The sequence below is a fragment of the Trachemys scripta genome, chromosome 5, assembly GCF_013100865.1.
Source record: "Trachemys scripta elegans isolate TJP31775 chromosome 5, CAS_Tse_1.0, whole genome shotgun sequence".
Lineage (NCBI taxonomy): Eukaryota > Metazoa > Chordata > Testudines > Emydidae > Trachemys > Trachemys scripta.
This window is the reverse complement of record NC_048302.1, coordinates 117,501,671-117,521,264: the sequence shown is the minus strand read 5'-3', so window position 1 is coordinate 117,521,264 and position 19,594 is coordinate 117,501,671. Positions and strand designations below refer to the sequence as shown.

General features: G+C 40.1%; 1 protein-coding gene across 6 annotated transcripts in view; it reads right to left on the bottom strand.

Annotated features, from left to right (window-relative positions):
• Positions 1-17,775, bottom strand: part of SH3TC1 (SH3 domain and tetratricopeptide repeats 1) — a 51,010-nt gene extending 33,235 nt beyond the window's left edge. For 5 of the 6 annotated variants that reach the window (XM_034771818.1, XM_034771823.1, XM_034771819.1 and 2 more), the window contains exons 1-4: positions 17,620-17,775; positions 10,030-10,319; positions 5,792-5,863; positions 531-658 (exon numbers count right to left, since the gene is read on the bottom strand). In XM_034771818.1, the coding sequence (XP_034627709.1) occupies positions 531-658; positions 5,792-5,863; positions 10,030-10,276 (447 nt within the window). In that variant the 5' untranslated portion in view covers positions 10,277-10,319; positions 17,620-17,775. Of the gene's footprint in view, positions 1-530; positions 659-5,791; positions 5,864-10,029; positions 10,320-17,619 lie in introns of those variants that run through there. The other variant, XM_034771822.1, reaches the window with a different exon arrangement.
• Positions 17,776-19,594: the final 1,819 nt, after the last annotated feature.

Here is a 19,594-nt window from a genome sequence, read left to right as displayed (position 1 = left end):
AGGTATCAGGCCAGGTTGCCTATGCAAACCATATGTGTAATAGGAATAGTTTCCTCATTGGTCCTGCATAAGCCAGTACAGAAGGTCCTCTTGTGAGAGCTTGTGGACCCTTGAAGGGTGGGGAGGGACACATGTTGCTCCGACCTTCACATTTCCAAACTCAGGAGCACCCATTTTTGCTCCCCTGTGCCAGATGAAGTGAAGGAAAATCAATCCCTTAATTTACATTAAATGGAGCAGATTGAAGCCACTGTCATCTCCTGTATGCAAGTATGGCCCACAGTCAGAGATCCCATTTTGATCTGAGCAGTTTTGTCACCTCCAAATCAAAAATGACAGTGTCTGTGGACTGCATTTGACATAAGTCATGCTTTGACCACCTTCAATTTATACACACACATATATACACAAATGGGAGAACAGACCCTTGCATGTTTCAGAGGTTAGTTCGATGATGCTGAAATGTTTCGGTAGACTCTGTTATTAATAACACCCCAAACTGTTCTGTAAATATACCAGAGCTGACTTACACTAAAAACTGCCATGACCTCCCTGCTGTCATTCTCCAGAAGACGGAGTCGTCCTCTCAGTTCTCCCTGCAGTCGGGGGTCAGGAAGTCCACTCTTTCGTTTTACCATGATTAGCTTCAGGGAGATATCTGAGAAGAATATTAGTTTATAGTCACACAAGTTCTTTGGGATGGGAGAGCTAGTTCTGTCAAATTTTGGAAACCCCTCAAAATTTGTGGGATCCACATTTAGACCAGCTCTTCAAACTTCAGAGGTGAACGTTTATTTGGATCTGGAAATACACAAGATTCTGGGCTGCTGCATGTTTTGTTTAATTTCATTACCTAGTAGATGTAGTAGCACAGCAAGAAATACTTTGAAACAAATTCTTCATTTGTTTCACAAAAAGGGTTTCAGAAATACAATATCTGACTATCTGAATGTCTGTGGAGAAGTTATGGGGAACCGTTGTTCTTGAAACCACTGAAAAAAATCTGAAATTTGTATAAATCAGAGGAGATGTCTCTACAAACATTGAAGTCTGTGCTCCGATCAATTTAAGTGCAGACATTAATGCCTTAAAGAGCTAACACCCCCAGGTGCAGATTGTCAGCTGGTTTCCCTAAATTAAGATGGCTGGGCAGAATACAGCGCATCTAAATTCTAATCTGAAATTCCCTGTTACCTGACATAACATCATGCCACCCAGGGGGCTTCATACAAGTTATATTCAGATATGTAAAAACTTCTGGTCAGTTTTCCTAAAGCTGGCTGGAAAAGTCAAGGACATGACCCTGTTTCAGAGAACATGGGGGGAGAGTGGGTGTCGGATAAAGCAGTTTCTCTGCTAAGTGTTTATTAATAAATAATAATAATAATAATAATTAATAAACTGATCTTGAAAAACTGGGGGGGGGTTAAACTTATATTTGCGAAAGCCAAAACATCACCAAGGGTCTCCTCTCCCCTAAAATTTAGCACTTACTGTCACACAATTCTATCAATCAATATAATAAAATTGCAAGATTGTCACTGTCTGTGTATTAGTTTGAAGCCTAGCATATCTGTTGAGTCAGTGTGAAGCAATGGAAATAGCTATGGGTATTGTAGAGAGCTCTTAAAACAAGTAACAAACAAACAAAAAAGCCCAATAGGAACGGATTCAACCATCACTAGGATTTGCTTCATGTTATCATGCAATTTTAAAATTCTCAACTGTTTTGACTTTACAAATTATACCCATGCAAGAGCAGGGGTTTTCGGCTACAATAAGGCATGTATCTATGCCATGCCAAGAGTCCTAGACCATTGTGATTTCAGAGGTAACTTAACCAATCATCACCCTTACTCTACACCTAATTTACATGCAACAATTTCATTCATTGTATGAGGAAGACTGCACAGATAGTGGATTCCTTGCCAGATCTTCAAAACCACCCATACAACACAAAATAACCCCAAACACACACAGCCCCAAACCTCAGCACACACCCCCAATTGACCACCCACACAAATCTCCCAGCACAATACAACTCACACAAATCAGCACAAATATCCTGCCACAACACACACATTTGCCCATCCTCACTCGTACTTACCATAAAACCATAACTTGAGCAGCAAAGTCACAGGTCATTGCTTGTTAGTAATATAGTTCAGCATTTTCCCCAAGGGGGGGGGGAAAATCACAGATTCCCCAAAATACTAGCTCACAAAGAGGAGAATGGTGTAAGTTATTTTGTACTAATTCATCTGTGGCTCTTCCCAATGTCTGAAGAACAACAGGTCAACAATTTCAAACATGTGTGTAAAGTTAGACACCGAAATCCATATTTATCATATTGCGTCAAGGTCAAAGTCTTGGTCTTTATCCTCAAGGCACTCAATGGCCTAGGCCCAGCACACCTGAAAGAACATCTAAAGCTTAGAGATAAGGATTGTGGTCAACAATTCCATTTTTTCAAGCACAGTGGAACTTTCTACTACCAGGTGTCCCGGAGACAGAGCTTCCTTGGTGGCTGACCCAAGACCATGGAATGAACTCCCACGCAGATCAAGGGCCACCAAAAATCACCCCACCTTCCAGGCCAAACGTAAAGGCACTTTTTTGCCTGCCTTCCGTGATATAAATACAGATCAGCAAGTGCATTTAATAAAAACCCTAAAATCTACCAAAACATGACACTTCACCAACAATTCTCCCCTTGAGGGAAGTATGAGAGAGAAAATTAACTACTCATGACAGATGTTAGTCACATCATTTAACACACTACTAAAAGGCACTAAGATACTAGGTTATAAGGGCAGTAGAAAAAAAACTCCATGTAGAATAGTATATTTAGGCACTTAAATAAATTTGGTTTTCAGAAGTGGTGAGCATCCAGAACTCTCAATGAAGTAAATGGCTGTATTCATTAGAGAGCCTAAATATTCATTTAGGTGCCTAGGCTTTAGGTTCCCAAGTTTGAAAACTTTGACTAGAGCACTTTCCAGAAATCCTGAGCTGCACATGTGCCTTCCCATAGGACGCTCAGTGGTAAAGGAATTTTGATATGTATAGTACACTTCCATTTCTGAATATATGGTACTGATCTTTTTATTTATGGAAAGAGACAGAATAAGTGTATTATATTATACTTCAGGGCACAATAGATGATGATGTCATTTTTCCGCATTTCATTTATCAAGAAAAGGCTACTCTGCTGATCAAGAGAAATACAGAATCGAATACCACCACTACCATGACATCCATGGGCATTTGCTTATTCTGAATCTACAAAAGCACAAGGTTGTAATAAAAATAGTGAAACTCACCAGAATACAATGAATAATATTCTGCAATAGGAGCAGCAATTTTAATAGGAATGATAATGAACTTTCACTTGTATGAGCCCCAAAGCACTTTACAAACCAATATGCTATAGAAATAATACAGGGGGATCACTTCACCTACCACTCACGTGCTGACATCTGTGGTGAGATGTGGCTGCTATTTAATAGCAGCTGGCAACATCACAAAAAAGTTTGAAAGAAATGAAAATTGACTTTTTCAGCAGAAGCTGTGGGTGGGAGAAGGAAATTAGGGTAGATAGAATGTAGGTAGTTACCCTGCCCATGTTAGAATTGAGCCAGGATACAAATTATTACTGGAGCTGGTCATGTTTCCTCCGACCCCCCACTTTACCCCCCATGGAAAAGTTTGATTTTTTGTTGAAAAATCTACAACCAAAAATTTTTTGCTGAAACCCAGACATTTTCAATTTTCAGATTAAAAGTTTTCAACAAAATCTCAAAATTTTCCATATAAAGCAGACATTTTTGTGAAAAAAAAATTGTTTAGTTGAAAAAAAATCAATTTTCTGTTAAAAAAAAAAAAAGGTTTTGACAGAATTTTTTTTAAACCAGTCCTACTTATTATTCCCACTCATATAGAATTTTTAAGGAGGCAAAATGAGCAAGATCTTTATTTTACATGTCTTTAGAAGTAGGGCACCAATAAAACACAATGCCCTCTAACAACAGGCAGAGGAACAGTTTCATTCCTGACGCAGAGGAAAGAGAGCAACCTATTGAAAAATGTATTCTCGCTAAGCCTTACCTAAGTGATTGTAATATCTTCCCCAAAACTGTATCTTCTCTCATTGTCCTAAACTGTTGTGCACTGTTAATAGTCCTCAGAGAAGTGACTCCTAACATTCTGACAGGCTCAGTTAATATTAAAGCTAACGTAACAACTTGTAAAATCTCTTTAAGGTTGGGTTGAAGGATGCTATGGAAGGGCAAAGCATTATTAAGGAAATTGTTATTTAGCTGAGGACCGATAAACTTAGAGTCAGTCGTGAACATGATAAACTGTAAATGCTGTAGATACCATTGCTGAGATAAATATTAATTTGTACCACTGACCCATTCACTTCCTTTGCAGCTATTAAACAATACTTCAACCACAATAAATCCTAAAAACCATTATCAAATTTTCAAATACACACACACACACCTAATAAATGAGCAATTTCTATACTTAAATACTAAATTCTTTTTATGTTTTTTCTTCAATTTATTCAAAGAAATTAACCAATATTCCTGATAAATCACTCCCTTAATCAGCTAAAGAGTTAATATTGACTGATACGAAACACTTCTCTCTTCAGAGGTTGAACATGCTGCCCCCTTGGCCAATTTAGAACATACTTCAGGACTCAATGTCAATTGGAGTTTACCTATTTATTTTACTAGGCTTTGAGTCAGATCTTTAAGAAGTAAGGCTCAATTCTGCAAGGCGCTGAGCACTCCAGCCTGATTCAGTGAAAGACTTAAGCAGTTGTTATTCATTAAGGTTATTCCCTTAAAAAATAATTACTTATGTGTTTTGCTGGATCAAGCTAGAGTGCTCAGCATATGTGAATCTCTCCATTAACTTCAATGGGCTTTGGATCAGGCTCTAATCAATAGGGACCAATTGCAATTCAGAGTTGCATTTGCTTACAGTTTGGTCCAGAATTTGAACACAGACCAATGTCTAACTCACCAGAACACAGCACTGTCTTTAGGACATCAAACCATCTTGAAGTATCATGCAAGTCATTTATCTATGCATGTAAGTGGTTACCCTATTTGCTTGAAAATAGGGAAAAATCAGCGTGAACTACAGTGGTTGCCTCTGAAACTTTTACCCAATGGACTATTTATTTTCCCCGCAGGTATGGGGGGGGGGGCAGGGAAATCTAAACAAACAGAACAGAAACATGAGATTTTTCAAGTCATTGAGCAGAACATGAGCTCTCAACATCCATAAGTACTAGGGCTCAATTCCCATAAATACTAGGATGGCAACTCTACTGCACCTCCATACCCAGAAAGCATTCCCACATTTTTGCTAACAGATACAGCACTGCCAAACCTAACGGTTCACAAAATATTAGAGAGGCCCCTAAAGATCATGAGATTTATTGTATATCAGGATTTTTAAGTCAATGTTAAGTTCTTCTTATGTGCCTTCTGGCTTGAGACCATTTAAGGTACAATCTGTACACATTTTCAGGCTTTTATCCATGAAGACTTCACATTTTGTTTTTTAAATAAAAGCTGAGATTCTCAACATATCACATGCCTCCAGGAGCTAAGGTTTAAAAAAAATTAAACATTGTGAGACTTGTGATAAAATTGCAAGAGTTGGCAACCCTGGAAATATCACTCATCTAGTAGCTCAGCTAAAGAGCAAAGGTTAATGGAAAAAAGCGAATACTCAAATGACGTGTAACAGAGAAAAAGGTCCTTCCTACCTGTTGGAAAACTCTCTGCTGGACTGGAAGGTATCCTTGAACTGGCCTTCAAGCAGTTATTCTGAGAAAAGTCTATAACAAATAAAATGTCTGGTAAGAGGCATTTTCATAACCAGACTGAGTTAACAAAGCATAAATATATTTTTAAAGTTCTGATCCTTTGTAGTGAACAGTAAAGGAAAAAGGTTGTTTATGCACAAAGAAAATCCCAAAGACTTCTTAAGGGAAATTAAGGGTTTTTTTAAGTCATCTCACTCCAGAAGGAGAGATGGCAGCTCCATAACCTGAGTGGCCATGCTGCAAGGCACTGGCAAAATCTCCTCTTCCACTTCTGGGCCTGCTCTGGAAGAAGAGATGGAGGCTCAGTAAACCCCTGCCATCTCTCTTTTCGGAGTGAGGAGCTAGTGTTAGTGGTTCCCTGTGATGGATGGGGAACCCCTCCCTCTGGATCCAGACCCAGCTCAACTGCCATCTTTCCTTCCACTCACATCAGGGACCTTCCATCCAAGCTGAGCCCACCACACTGGGATCTACAGCTCCAGGGACAGGAAACTCTGAATGGCAAGGGCTGTACGACAGCCCATCCCAGAGACGCAACCTGCAGCCGAGCTCTCCAGGGCCGGTGAACAGGAATCGCCCAGCATGGTCTTCCCTGCAATGGAGTGGGGACTCTCCAGCTACCCCACCTGCCCCTGTCCAAGCCCCTTCCACTCCCTCTCCTCTGGCTGACCATGATTCCCTTAATCCTCTCCTTACCAGTCACAGAGCCACCTATTCTCCCCTGATAAACAATATCCTTCTGCCTTCAGTCCCAATACCCCCATACCTCCAGTCCCAATATCTCCCCTTTCCTGCTTTCTGCTCTCAGCCCTGTCCTGCCTCTAGCCCCCAATATCTCCCCTGCCCTCCCCCTGCTTAACCCCAGGCCCCTTGACATACTCAGTACTATCCCATTTACCCCCATTCCTGCCCCCTTGGATCTCAGGTCTGTCTTCTGACAGTGTCACCAATTAAGTGATTCTATCTCTAGATCTAGCAAAAGTCACCAGAATGGCACCAGATGATATTAAACGTTGTAGTTTGGTGACTTGTCACAGCAAAGCTTGAAAAAAATCTATAGCAGACCTTAAAAAAAAAAATCACCAGATCTAGTGACAAACTTGATAAATTGGCAATACTGTGGAGGATGCAGTGTGAGGAGATGGCACCCCTGCCTCGCAGTATGCATGCCTCTGCGAGTTCCAGCTCTTTCCCCCCCCCCCCCCCAGGACTCCAGCACCATCTTCAGCTAGCGTAAACTGGCATACTCTGTGATTCTGTTTCCACTCAGTGTTTTCAACACAGTCCCACGGCATTGCGTGAATACGCCTTATGTTGAGGGGAGCCAGTAATGTTTGCCTCCTTGCAGAGTAGGCCGGGGTGCAGTCCCAAAGGCCATTGCAGAGGCAGCAGCAGTGTAGCACTTGCTCAGTGCCAACCACCAGTTTTAACTCACACTCTGCAGACAAACTCATGTACCCAGCAGGTTGGGTGGAGGTGAGAAAGGGAGAATGTCTGCCTCACAGGCCTCCACAACTCCCACTGCAGCAGGATTCGAGGGAACTAGGTAGCCCTGGGAACCCCATGGAGCAGTCCAGCACGCCTCAGGGGTTCATGTTATGAATCGTGACTCTGCACAAGGTAACACTGACCATGAGTATTATCTAGCACAGGGGTTCTCAACCTTTTTCTTTCTGAGGCCCACCCAACATGCTATAAAAACCTCCACAGCCCACCTGTCCCCAACAACTATTTTTCTGCATATCCAGTAGATTAAAAGTCATTTAAGGGCCAGCATTACAGGGTAGCAAGCAGGGCACTGCCTATGGCCCCATGCTACGTTGCTTGGGCTTTGGCTTCAGCCCTGTGTGGCTCGGGCTTCGGCTTTCTGCCCTGAGCACCAGTTAATCTAACGCAGGCCCTGCCCTCTAGTTTATTTTGGTGGACCCCCTGAAACCTGCTCATGGCTCCCTGGAGGGCCCTAGACCTCTGGTTGAAAATCGCTGATCTAGCACAAGAAAACCTCATTAGGAGAAGCAGATGATAGAAGGCACTTGTCACCATTGTATTATAGATTATATAAGAGATGCCCATGAGTAGATCTTTTCTGGCCTCTCTTAGTCCATTGAGATGGTTTCCATGAGTTTCAGAGGGGATAACAATACATTTACATGCATCTCCCTCCTTCCAGGCATACTAGCAACTTTGGCCAGTGTTTGACTGGGGTCCCATGGCTGCATCCTTATGGAATGGTTTGACATTGAGTAAATACTCAGTAAGTTTGTCCCCTCAATATCTACTTATCTAGTCAACTAATTCAAATGTACAGTTTAAAAAACAAACAAACCTCCAATCTAATCTCTATCAGTCTTTGAATAACAAAGATTCCATGTAAAAGGACTGAAAGGCTTCATCCTTCTCTCTATATTGCTGAGCTGGATGGCAGAGAGAGGAGAAAATAGATGCAAAACATTTAACATACCTTTCAGGTTGAATTAAATCTGGCAATATGGCAGCTGCAGAAGAGGCCTAACTGGATTTAATGAGTATTATTATCATAAGTATAATCATTTCCCATCCAGACTGTCAACTCTGATTCTGTGCTTAGTTAGAAGCCCAAAACAAGCCACTTTTTGGAACTACAATGACATGCTACTGCTTTGAGATGAAGTCTGGGGGGCCACCTAATTAGAAACTATTGGGGGGGAGGGATAGCTCAGTGGTTTGAGCATTGGCCTGCTAAACCCAAGGTTGTGAGTTCAATCCTTGAAGGGGCCACTTAGGGATCTGAGGCAAAAAATTAGTACCTGGTCCTGCTAGTGAAAGAAGAGGGCTGGACTCAATGACCTTTCAGAGTCCCTTCCAGTTCTATGAGATAGGTATATCTCCATTAAAAAAACAATGTGGACTTGTCACTATTGATACAGCACCAGGGACTCTCTTTTTCAAAAGTTTATTTATGACTCACTAAGCACTTCAATGGAGAATAACCATTTTCACATACATCAGTTTCAGGGGGGAAAAAAAACAAGTTTTTCTGTAACCTTACTCAAGTACCAGGGACCATGAGCAATCATTTGTGTGAATTAAATAGAAACAAGTTCTGATTCTGATCTTATTTTCGCTAGAGTAGCCCAGGTGTAAATCCACTCTGATTTACTGGAGTTACACCTGTATCAAACCAATTTAAGTGATACCATAATCAAGACCAGGGACCTAATGTTAAGGCTAAGGCCTCAATTCGAGGCATACCTAACTTTAAGCATGTGAGTAATCCCATTGAAGTCAATGGCACTCTTTACATGCTTAAAGATAGTCACATGCTTAATTACCTTGCTAAACTGGAGATTCAATTCTGCCCTTGGAGATCACACCTGGCCTCCAATGGGAGTTGCATTTGCTCCTCAGAGGATACAATTTCTCTCTAAGCTATTTGAGATACAATTTGTAAAAAGTAGCAGTTCTTGATGACTGGGAGAAATAGTCTACAGAAACAGTACACATAAATTTAGGGGAGGATTAGAAAAAGTTTCCCCTGGCAGTTTTAGCTGATTGAGTAATTTGCGTAAGGAGAATATAATTATCTGAGTTGGTATTTGGGTTAGGACATTTGGATTAACAACCCTCCTCCCATGAAATGTGGGGTCCATGGAATATTTAATGACCACAAATGATCAGTAATTCTAAAGGCAGAGGCCCTAGATGTGTAGTGTCTTCTACAACTATAGTTGGATATTAGTTCAATCCGGAGTCAGAGAGAAGAATGCCACTTACTGAATCTCCAACACCAACCCTAAAGCAACTAGGTGTTCACAGGTGTCCAAACCAATCAACCCTGCTTGTGAAGACTGATGTATATTTGCAAAAAGCAAGTCTGTCACAAAGTATTTATATTCCATTATTCCCTTGGCCCTGGAATCTTGATACAACATAATCCTAAACCTTATTTTACCTCTGATTTAAGGTATTCTGAAAAAAAAAAAAACGAAAAGGAACCATTAGCCAAGATTCTTTCAATATGGTCATTTAGCCCTTTTGGGAAGGAAAGTTGTTTGTATTGTTCAGTTTAGCAGTTGTAGAAGTTCTTTAGGAGGGAAAAAAGTGCACAACTGAAAACACACCTGACAGTTCTCAGCTCTGTGCAGCACAAACAAGTGAAGAGCAAAAAACACCAGACAATATAACAATGAAAGACTTACTCATGGCCATTTGTCCTTGAAAAGAGACCTCCTCTTTCATGTTAATCGATGTGGAAATGGCAGTATTAGCTGCCACATGCATACAATCAGACACACTCCTCCCCAGCTGCTGTTTATTTCCTTCCCAAGAGCTATGTTGTTTCCTTTCCAGATAGGGAGCAGAGCTGCAGAATCCTTCCTCCTCCATCAGGGTGTGGAGCCCGAAAACAGAAACATTGCCTTCCACTGCTGCTGCTGGGAGCTCCATAACTTTCAATTCCAACCACTATAGAATTTGCATCGTCCAAATTCTAAAGAGAATCAACATATTATATAAAAACTCACTATTAGGACGCTGCTTTTAATATATATTCAATAAGTGTCAGCACTGTGTGTGCAAGCAAAACATTTCAATCACATTCAGCCCAGTAGAGAAATCTTGTGCAGATTGAATTCTCTTTGATCGAATACTGAAAAAAATAACACATGTCAACCACTTAAGGCTTCTTTGTAGCAAGAAAAACTACACTGTGCTCATCAGTTCAGTAGTAAGTTTAATTCTGTGCTTCTTCCTTAAAATCTTCCACCATCAGATTTTTTTTCTCCAACAAGATCCCACTCTCCCCCAATACTCTGATCTGGAGGTTCAAAGTAAAGTAAAGAAGCCGTGTTTCAAGTGGAATGAGCAAGAGGCTGGGGACCAAGAACATGTGAATTCTAGTCCCAGCTCTGCCACTGATTCACTGTATGGCTTTTGTAATGGAAGCTATTAGAGTAGTCCCTTTCCATTTGATGATAATAAATAAATAAATAAATAATAATGTTTATTACCACAGCGCCTAGGGACCAACCCAGATCAGGGCCCCTTTGTGCTAGGTAATAGATAACCCATGCTCCAAAGAGCTAAAAATCTAATAAATCGAAAAGAGACACAGGGAAGGGGAAAGAGTTATAACACTCAAGCAGAGCAACTGACGTGATGGCGGCAAATATCACGTTAATTCCATGTTTGGGGTTTTTTGGGGAAGGCGGTTTGGAAGAGGTTTCGGGGGCGGTTAATTAAAGTGAAAGAGAAGGGAAGAGAGAAGGATGAAAGGGGACACAAGCAGTTGAGAAGAGGGAGGGGTGGAAGATATGAGGGCAGGGTGGAGTGAGCAGGGCCGGCTCCAGGCACCAGCCAAGGCACAGGCAATAAAGGTTTACATGCTAAGAGCCAACTTTTGGAAGTAGGATGTATAAATAAAAATCTGAATGATAGAACCCAGGCACATCAATTCAGATTGGCAATTGTTGGGCCGTTATTCCATAATTAATTTTTTTTTTTTTTTTTGCTTCGCTGCTTTGGCTGATTTTTTTAATTATAATAAGTTTACGTTTTGAAAGGAAATGTGTTGAACCAAAAATTGAATTAAAAAGGTCAAAACATCCTGTTTTTGATCATTTCAAAACTTTTCTCAAATTTGTTTCAAAACAAGAAACTTGTATATAAAACATGAAGGTTTCTACATGTATATATATATCCCACAAACAGTTTCAGTTTTGACAAATCAGAATTTTCCAGTGAAAAAAACACATAGTTCATCAGAATATCCTGATGTAACTTTTCATGGGAAAGCATCATTTTTGAAGAATTTCTCAACTACGGAAAAAAGTTTTGAAATTGTCAAAACTAGAAATATAAAATTCCAGTTTTCCAGTTCAAAACAATTGTTTGTTTAGAAATTTAAGCTAAATTCAGAAGGAAATTTTTTTAAATGGGCAAAATGAAAATTAAATGTTTAAAAATTATTGAAATTAAATGAAATGTTTTGATTGGCCCAAATTAATTTTTTTTTTTTTTTTTTTTTTGTGGCTTTTCATGAAAATGTGCCAGATTGACTTTTTGTCCCAAGGGAAATTTTTTCAAAATCTTAGTTTTCCTATCCTGTGAAATTTCATTTCCCACCCAGCTCTAAATCTATCTCCACTTAGAACCTATATGTCACCAATAAATCTGGATAAAGCTTCTTTCTTTCTTTTTAATTATCTCTATATCTGTCTATTTTAGGCCTTGTCTACACTACAGGGGAAAAATTGATCTAAGCTACACAATTTGAGTTACGTGAATAGCATAACTCAAATTGACGTAGTTTAGATTTACTTACTGTGGGGTCCACACTATGCGAGGTTGATAGGAGATGCTCTCCCATCGACTCCCCCTACTCTTCTCAATCCGGTGCAGTACAGGAGTGGACAGGAGAGCAATCTGTGGTCAATTTAGTGGGTCTTCACTAGACCCGCTAAATCGACTGAAGATGCATCGATCACCACGTGTGGATCCCCCAGTAAGTGTAGGCAAGCCCTTAGGGACCACAGTGACAGGTGCTATATCGAAACCTAAGCACAGAACTTAAAATGCACAAAAGCGCAGAACAAAAAGTTCCGTAAGTAATTGCACATCTGGAACCATTTGCACAATGGGATTCTGGTCCATGACATCTAGGTACTACCAAAATATAATCAAATGAATAATATTTTACCTTTTTGACCTATTTAAATCAATGCAACCACTCACAAGAGTGAAGAATCACACAGGCAATAAAGGTTTACATGCTAAGAGCCAACTTTTGGAAGTAGGATGTATAAATAAAAATCTGAATGATAGAACCCATGCGCATCAATTCAGATTGGCAATTGGTGGGCCGTTATTCCATAATTAAACTCCAGAAATAGTATTTCAAATTCTATTACTCACAGCACCTCTAAAGTCCTTTACATTTGCAGATGTTAAGGATAATCTTGGTCTAAAAGCGGAGCTGAATGTATAGGAAAATCTATCATATACATTCAACAATGCTCAGAATATCTGTATATACACACACACACACACACCACTTTATATCTGTGAATAAAAACAAATTCTCATTAAAATTTAGCAAATACATCTAACATGAAGGGAGCAGCCTGTACAAAGGACTAGAATTCCAGGAATTCGGGTAAGGAGTGATGGAAAAGATACTAATTAACTTTTGCTATCTCTTTCGTGTGTGTGTGTGTTAAGAGTTACTCATATAATGGGGTTGTGCACTAGCCTGAAGGAATGCATTGAAAGGACTGCTGAAAGGCATCAGAACAAAGTCTGAATTATCAGAATGTTAAGATAGATATCAGCAGTTTAAGGAGAATGAAACACAGAATGTCTCAGAAGCCAAGCCAAGGGACAAATCAAAGGGGGAAAGAACAGGAGAAGCTATGTCTGTACCAATGATAGTTTTCTCCCTCTGCTCTTCTGAGGGTAACAGAGCAAGAGCAAACGTCTCATTCAAGCACCTGACAACCTGATTCTCCTCTCTGCAGTTTCCCTTCCCATCTTTAATGTTTACGGGTGAGATACAGTAGCTCTCTGTCAATTCTAATATTTATAATTTTTCATCTGTTTTTTTTAATCCACGGGGTTATATATAAGCACCAGGGACCAGATTTTCAATTATTTCAATGGGCATTAGGCAGCTAACCTGCTTAGGTGCTTTTAAAAATCCTGCTAGGATTTTTAAGTTCATCTGTACGCACCTAAATACCTTTGACAAGCTGGCCCCAAACAACTGCGGGGTTTCCACAGGACTGTTTAAACATTGCTTTAGTCTCCATGTTTCTCTCCTTCTCACTGAAAGTTCAGATGCCCAGTTAAATAACCCAACAGAGAGCAAAACCATACTAAACAATCCATACTTTGGTACATCACCTTGTCTATTGTGCTAATGCCAATTATCTTTTGCTTACGAGTTGTTTTTTTAATACTGAAGTCAGCACAATTCAAAGACGGAATGGACATTTATAAGGGGAACAAGACTATCTAGAGCTATAGTAATTAATGCTAAGACAACTTTGCAAGGGACATTAAAACCTCATAATTCAGGGTTTAATCAATCTCTCACTACTGGGGGTTAGGATGAGGCTTGCATGTGGGATACAACTGCTTACTGTGGGATACTAATTACATCTTCATCTGAAACAGCTGGTTCTGGCCTCTGTCAAACATGGGATGCTGCACTGGACAGACCATGGGTCTGGTGCTGTATGGCAATTCCTATGCTGAATGAATTTGTTTCTTTATAATCAGCTATTGTCAGTGCATTTGAATTTTTCAAAATGAAGTTATTAGACAGATTTTTTTGGGACTAAACCAACAGTTACTATAGCAGGATTCCATATTCTTCGAACCTTGATCTAGAAGCCAATAGGTGTCACAGAATGCTGGCCCATGGAAGCTACACGGGGTTTCTGTCTCTCTCAGAATAGAAGCCTATTCCTCATTCAGTGAGCTCATGTGGGTAGAACAGGAGCTATCCTTCCTTAAAAGCTGTAGCACCCTGGCCTGGGGATGCTCTTTGGGGCAGGAACTTGTTATTCTGTTTGTACAGTGCCTAGCATACCGGAATTCTGATCTGACTGGGGCTCCTACGCACTACAATAATACAAATGAATAAGAACAACAATGCTCATTTCCTAGCTGCAAAGCCTGTCATGAGCATCAGTACTAACAGAGCAGAGACAGCAGCTGGACATCCTAATGTAGAGCTAGAGGTTGGGTTTTGTTATCAGCTTTCTCAGCAAGACACATCAGTCTTTCATCTGAACAGACTGACCTGCCAGAGAGCCACTATCAACAGCCTATTTTGGCATGTATGGCTCAGAACGCCATAGATATTCTCCTGCGCATTAAGTACAGCTTGTTAACATGGCTCTCAACCATGTTGATTTGAGAGTTGTTCAGTGTAGACAGGCAGGGAAAGGAAGGCATTATTTTTCCTGTTGGAAGGAAGATAAATGGAACAATTCTGTTTTCCCGCAATCTTTTTCCCCCTGGCCACTTCCTTTTAAAAGTATCTGGATAACTGCTATTAAGCAACTTTAAAACACCACAGAATGGAACAAAACAGATAGGGGAATGGAAAATATCAGGCCAACTCTGTCTGCAACTTTTTTTAAAAAAAGCTTAAGAAAATAGTAAAGAGTTACATTGTAAACTTACGGTTTTCCATCACCACCATTTTGATTTAGTGTATTTACTCCTTAGGTGAAATGGTAGATGGAGGAGCAAGCAAACTAAAACCTTCTGACTGTATCCACAAAACAGTTACAGCATAGAAAATGGCAATGCAAGATGCTGTCTATTGCCCTGTGCATCAAACGTGACTTGCAAGGTACACCTTGGAGGTGATAAAGTTGAGAGCCTTATGTTTTTAGGGTCAGAAAGGTGGCCATTATTGGCCCCTTCGCTGAGGCTAACGTTATTGCCTAGTGGTGTGTCTTCCAATGTGGCACTAGAACTAGGAACTGCATTGGGGGGGGACTCCCATTTATTTTGCATAGGACACCAGGAAGCCATTTCTAATGTAGGCCAGGTTGGAGCGGTGGCCTAGAAAGCTCCACCTGAGGATTCCAACACACTTAAACATTCATTTATTTAGCTTCAACATCCCTGAGAGGTGATAACTATTATAATTTATTATCCCAGTTTTACACAGGAGGAAACCAACGCAGAGAGAAGTGAGTTTCCTAGACTCACATAGGAAATCAGTACCAAAGCCAAGAACATAACCCAAGCCATCTGACACCAAGAACCAGTTCCTCAGCCCCATTTCAGTGGCCTGTGCCACTCAGTGGTTCAAAGCAGCCCTAAGGCTGGCATAACTTGCCCCTAAAGGATTCTTCACACCTAAGGGAATGCTTGGATGGTGCAGAATCACCTTTATTGCTCCTATGCACACCCCTTTGCAGCCACATCCCCACCCGGGGGCATGGTCTGAGGGAAAGGGATTGTAGCTGGAGTTTCTCTATGCCCCAGCTATCTCAGAGGAGCTTTTTGTGGCCCATGGGCAGCTCTTATAAATTACAAGTCTTCAGACTGGTCTAACTGGTGCCAGGAATAGGACGGCACAGCTAATCCACACTATAGATTCTGACCCGCAGACAGCAAGGCTATGCTTCCTTCGCATTATCCCATTCTAAAGCCCCTGAGCCATTCAGTTCCTGCTATCTGTCCTGCTAAGTGAACAGTATAGTAACGTAGTCCTACATAGGAACTGCTCTCCTGGATCAGACCCGCAGTCCATCTAGTCCTGTATCCCGTTTCCAACAGTGGCCAGCAAAAGGTGCTTCAGAAGAAGGCGCAAGAAACTCCACAGTAGAGTATGAGGTATAATCTGCCCTTCATCCTAATAATGAGCGATTGGTTTAAAACATTAAACATACAGTGTCTCTCCCCTCGAATACTTTTTGTTGGCATTAACTGTTAGTTTTGTTATCCATATAAGTATCCAATCCCTCTTTGAATCCTGTTAAGTACCCTTAGTAGTTGCATCATTTTCAAGACGTCCTATACTTTGGTTAGACAATGTGGGTGAGGTAATATCTTTCATTGGACAAACTTCTGTTGGTGAAAAAGGCAAGCTTTTGAGCTACACACAGCTCTTCTTCACGTCCAATATTCAGGTCCAGGTTCTGGTCCAATAAAAGATATTGCCTCACTCACCTTGTCTCTCCAATATCCTGGGACCTACATGGCTACAGCAATATCCGTTTGTTTACGTTTTTGCCGTTGTGATTTTATGAAAGCTGCTACTTCCTTCTCACCCACTTCTCTCTGAATTTGTTTCACTACCTGTTTCATCTTGTCTTTTAGACTGCAAACTCCTTATAGCAGAGACTGTCATTAATTAGGTGCTTGTACAGATTCAAGCACAATAGGGTCCTGATCTGCTTGAGTCCTTCAGGTGCTACAATTGTAAATCAAAATAATAATATTCCATCCAACGTATTATGCTCTCAGTACTTAGATATAGTAAAAATGTAACACATAATTTCAGTGTATTACACTACTACACAGAAACAGCACCTTGTGAAACTCAGTGCTCGAGTTAAGGGGAGGTGGAATGGAAATCCTTAATTAATTTAATTAAAATATGTGCTTTAAACTTGCTATCCTTCAGAAAGCTCATTAGGGCTTTTATTCATTGACAGATTAAACACAAACAATGCTACTGTTTGCAGCATAGTTAACATTTTCAAAAGCACCTAATTGCCTATGCCCCTTTCTGAAAATGGGACTTCAACGCTTTTGAAAAATTTATCCTAAGTTCAAAATTCTCAAACTTTGGCACCTAAAAATTAGGGATTCAGATCCTCATTTAGGCATCTAACTTAAAGTCACCATTTGTGCACTGCAGGTCTTCTGAAAACCAGGTCATTTTTAAGTGTCTAAATGTGGATCAAAGTCCCTCCTTTTGGGTGCTCAGGTTTGAAAAAGTTTGGCCTATTCTGAATATACTGTAGAAGAGAAGAGAAAACAAAAAGCAAAGAACAGAAACATCTTGACAAAAGCAACAAAAACACATCACATAAAAATGTCCATAAATGAATGCTGAAATTCATTACTACAACCCATTACCATTACACTTATTTTTAAATCTATCCCTGTAACCATGCACTAAGCTACTCTGCTACTAAAATCATTCCCCTCAGTTGCTCACATTTTTTTCAGACATAGTAGAGTCCAACAATCAAATATTACAACACAAACAGCCTAAATACAGCTAGATACTCAGGTATGAAGCATAATATTTCTCCTACCTTTTCCAAATCGGATTTGTTCTATTCTAACATTCTGGTGAACTGCAGGCAGATCTCAGCCTTCCACAGCTCTGGTCGGAACTGACTCCCGATCCATCCCTTCCTGTTTGACCTTTTTACTTTCCTGTTGGTTGAACAGCCCAGCTTGGATATATGAACTAACAGAAAGTTGACCATTAACTGATACTGTCCATCCAAGAATCTCCTTTTCTAAAATGCTCACGATTGCAAGCTCAGTGCATTGAACTACTAACAATTTGCCATGCAGGAAAATATAGTACTGAAAGCCTCAGTCTGATACATTTGCTCTTAAGAGCTGCTATTTATTACCACCTATACCTGGAAGCCCCAACCCATTGTGTTAGGCATTTTACAAACATATAGTAATAAGTAGTCCTTAAGGCAGAGAATACATGACTTTGTTTAATTTGTTTGGGTTTGGGCAAAGTATTAGTAGGCCTGTTGATTAATTACAGTTAACTCACGCAATTAACTCAAAAAATTAATTGCAATTAAAAAAATTAATCGTGATTCATCACAGTTTTAATCTCACCGTTAAGCAACAGAAACGACTTTGTCTGTACAAGTGCAAGCTGGTCTCCATATTGGAAGAGAAGGTTCGAGGTCTGGAGCAACAAGTATCGACCCTGCGTTGCATAAGAGAAAATGAAGATTTCCTGGACAGACGTCAGGCTATGCTTCTACAGGCACAACGTTCTGAAGAATTGGAGCAGGTTGCGCAGAGGGTACTGAGGGATGGTGTAGAAAATTGGCAGCATGTGACCTCCAGAAGAAGAAAGAGGAGTGTCCATGTACCAGCAATGGAGATACAAGTGAGCAACCGTTTTCATGTTCTCTCCACAGGTACTAATGCGGAGAGTGGAGTAGATGATACATCTGAGGGAAGGGAGCAGAAGGAGACTCCACCGACTGGAAGGCATGAGATGCACTGTCCTAGGGATGGGGGTTCCATGACCACCGCTCCCAAGAGGAGGAGGAGGGTGGTGGTGGTCGGGGACTTCCTCCTCAAGGGGACTGAGTCATCTATCTATCTATGGTGGTTGAAGCATGAAGAGACATATGAATCTTTAGCTCATCTGGCACATAAATATCTTGCAATGCTGGCTACAACTGTGCCATGTGAATGCCTGTTCTCACTTTCATGTGACAATGTAAACAAGAAGTGGGCAGCATTATCTCCTGAAAACGAAAACAAATTTGTTTGTCTGAGCAATTGGCTGAACAAGAAGTAGGACTGAGTGGATTTGTAGGCTCTAAAGTTTGACACTGTTATATTTTTGAATGCAGTTATTTTTTGTACATAATTCTATATTTGTAAGTTCAACTTTCATGGTAAAGAGATTGCACTACACTACTTGTATTAAGTAAATTGAAAAAATAATATTTATTTTTACAGTGCAAATATTTAATAAAAAATATAAAGTGAGCACTGTATACTTTGTATCCTGTGTTGTAATTGAAATCAATATATTTGAAAATGTGAAAAACATCCAAAAATATGTATATAAATAGTATTCTATTATTGTTTAACAGTGCGATTAATCGCACAATTGTGAGAGCTTATAATATTGCTAATACCTAACAGATATTAGTAAGTATCATAACTAAGATCGTTTATTAAGAAGCTAACATTTCCTTCAGAACTTTGTAAGTGAGCTACAGCAGCAACATATAAATGAGAGTTATTTTGATTGCTGTATGCTGTGATAATGTGCATTATAAACATTGTTATAATATGATAACAATAGGCATCTATATTCTGACCTTGCAATATGCTGAATATCCTCCATTCCCAGTGAAATCAGTGGAACTGGAAACTACTTAAATCCTTGCACAGTCAAGACTACCATTCACAGGATAGTCTTTTCCATCAAGAACTTCATTAACTGTATGATATTGCATAATAATATCATATGAGATTGCATAACACACATTGTGCTAAAGTCATTACATT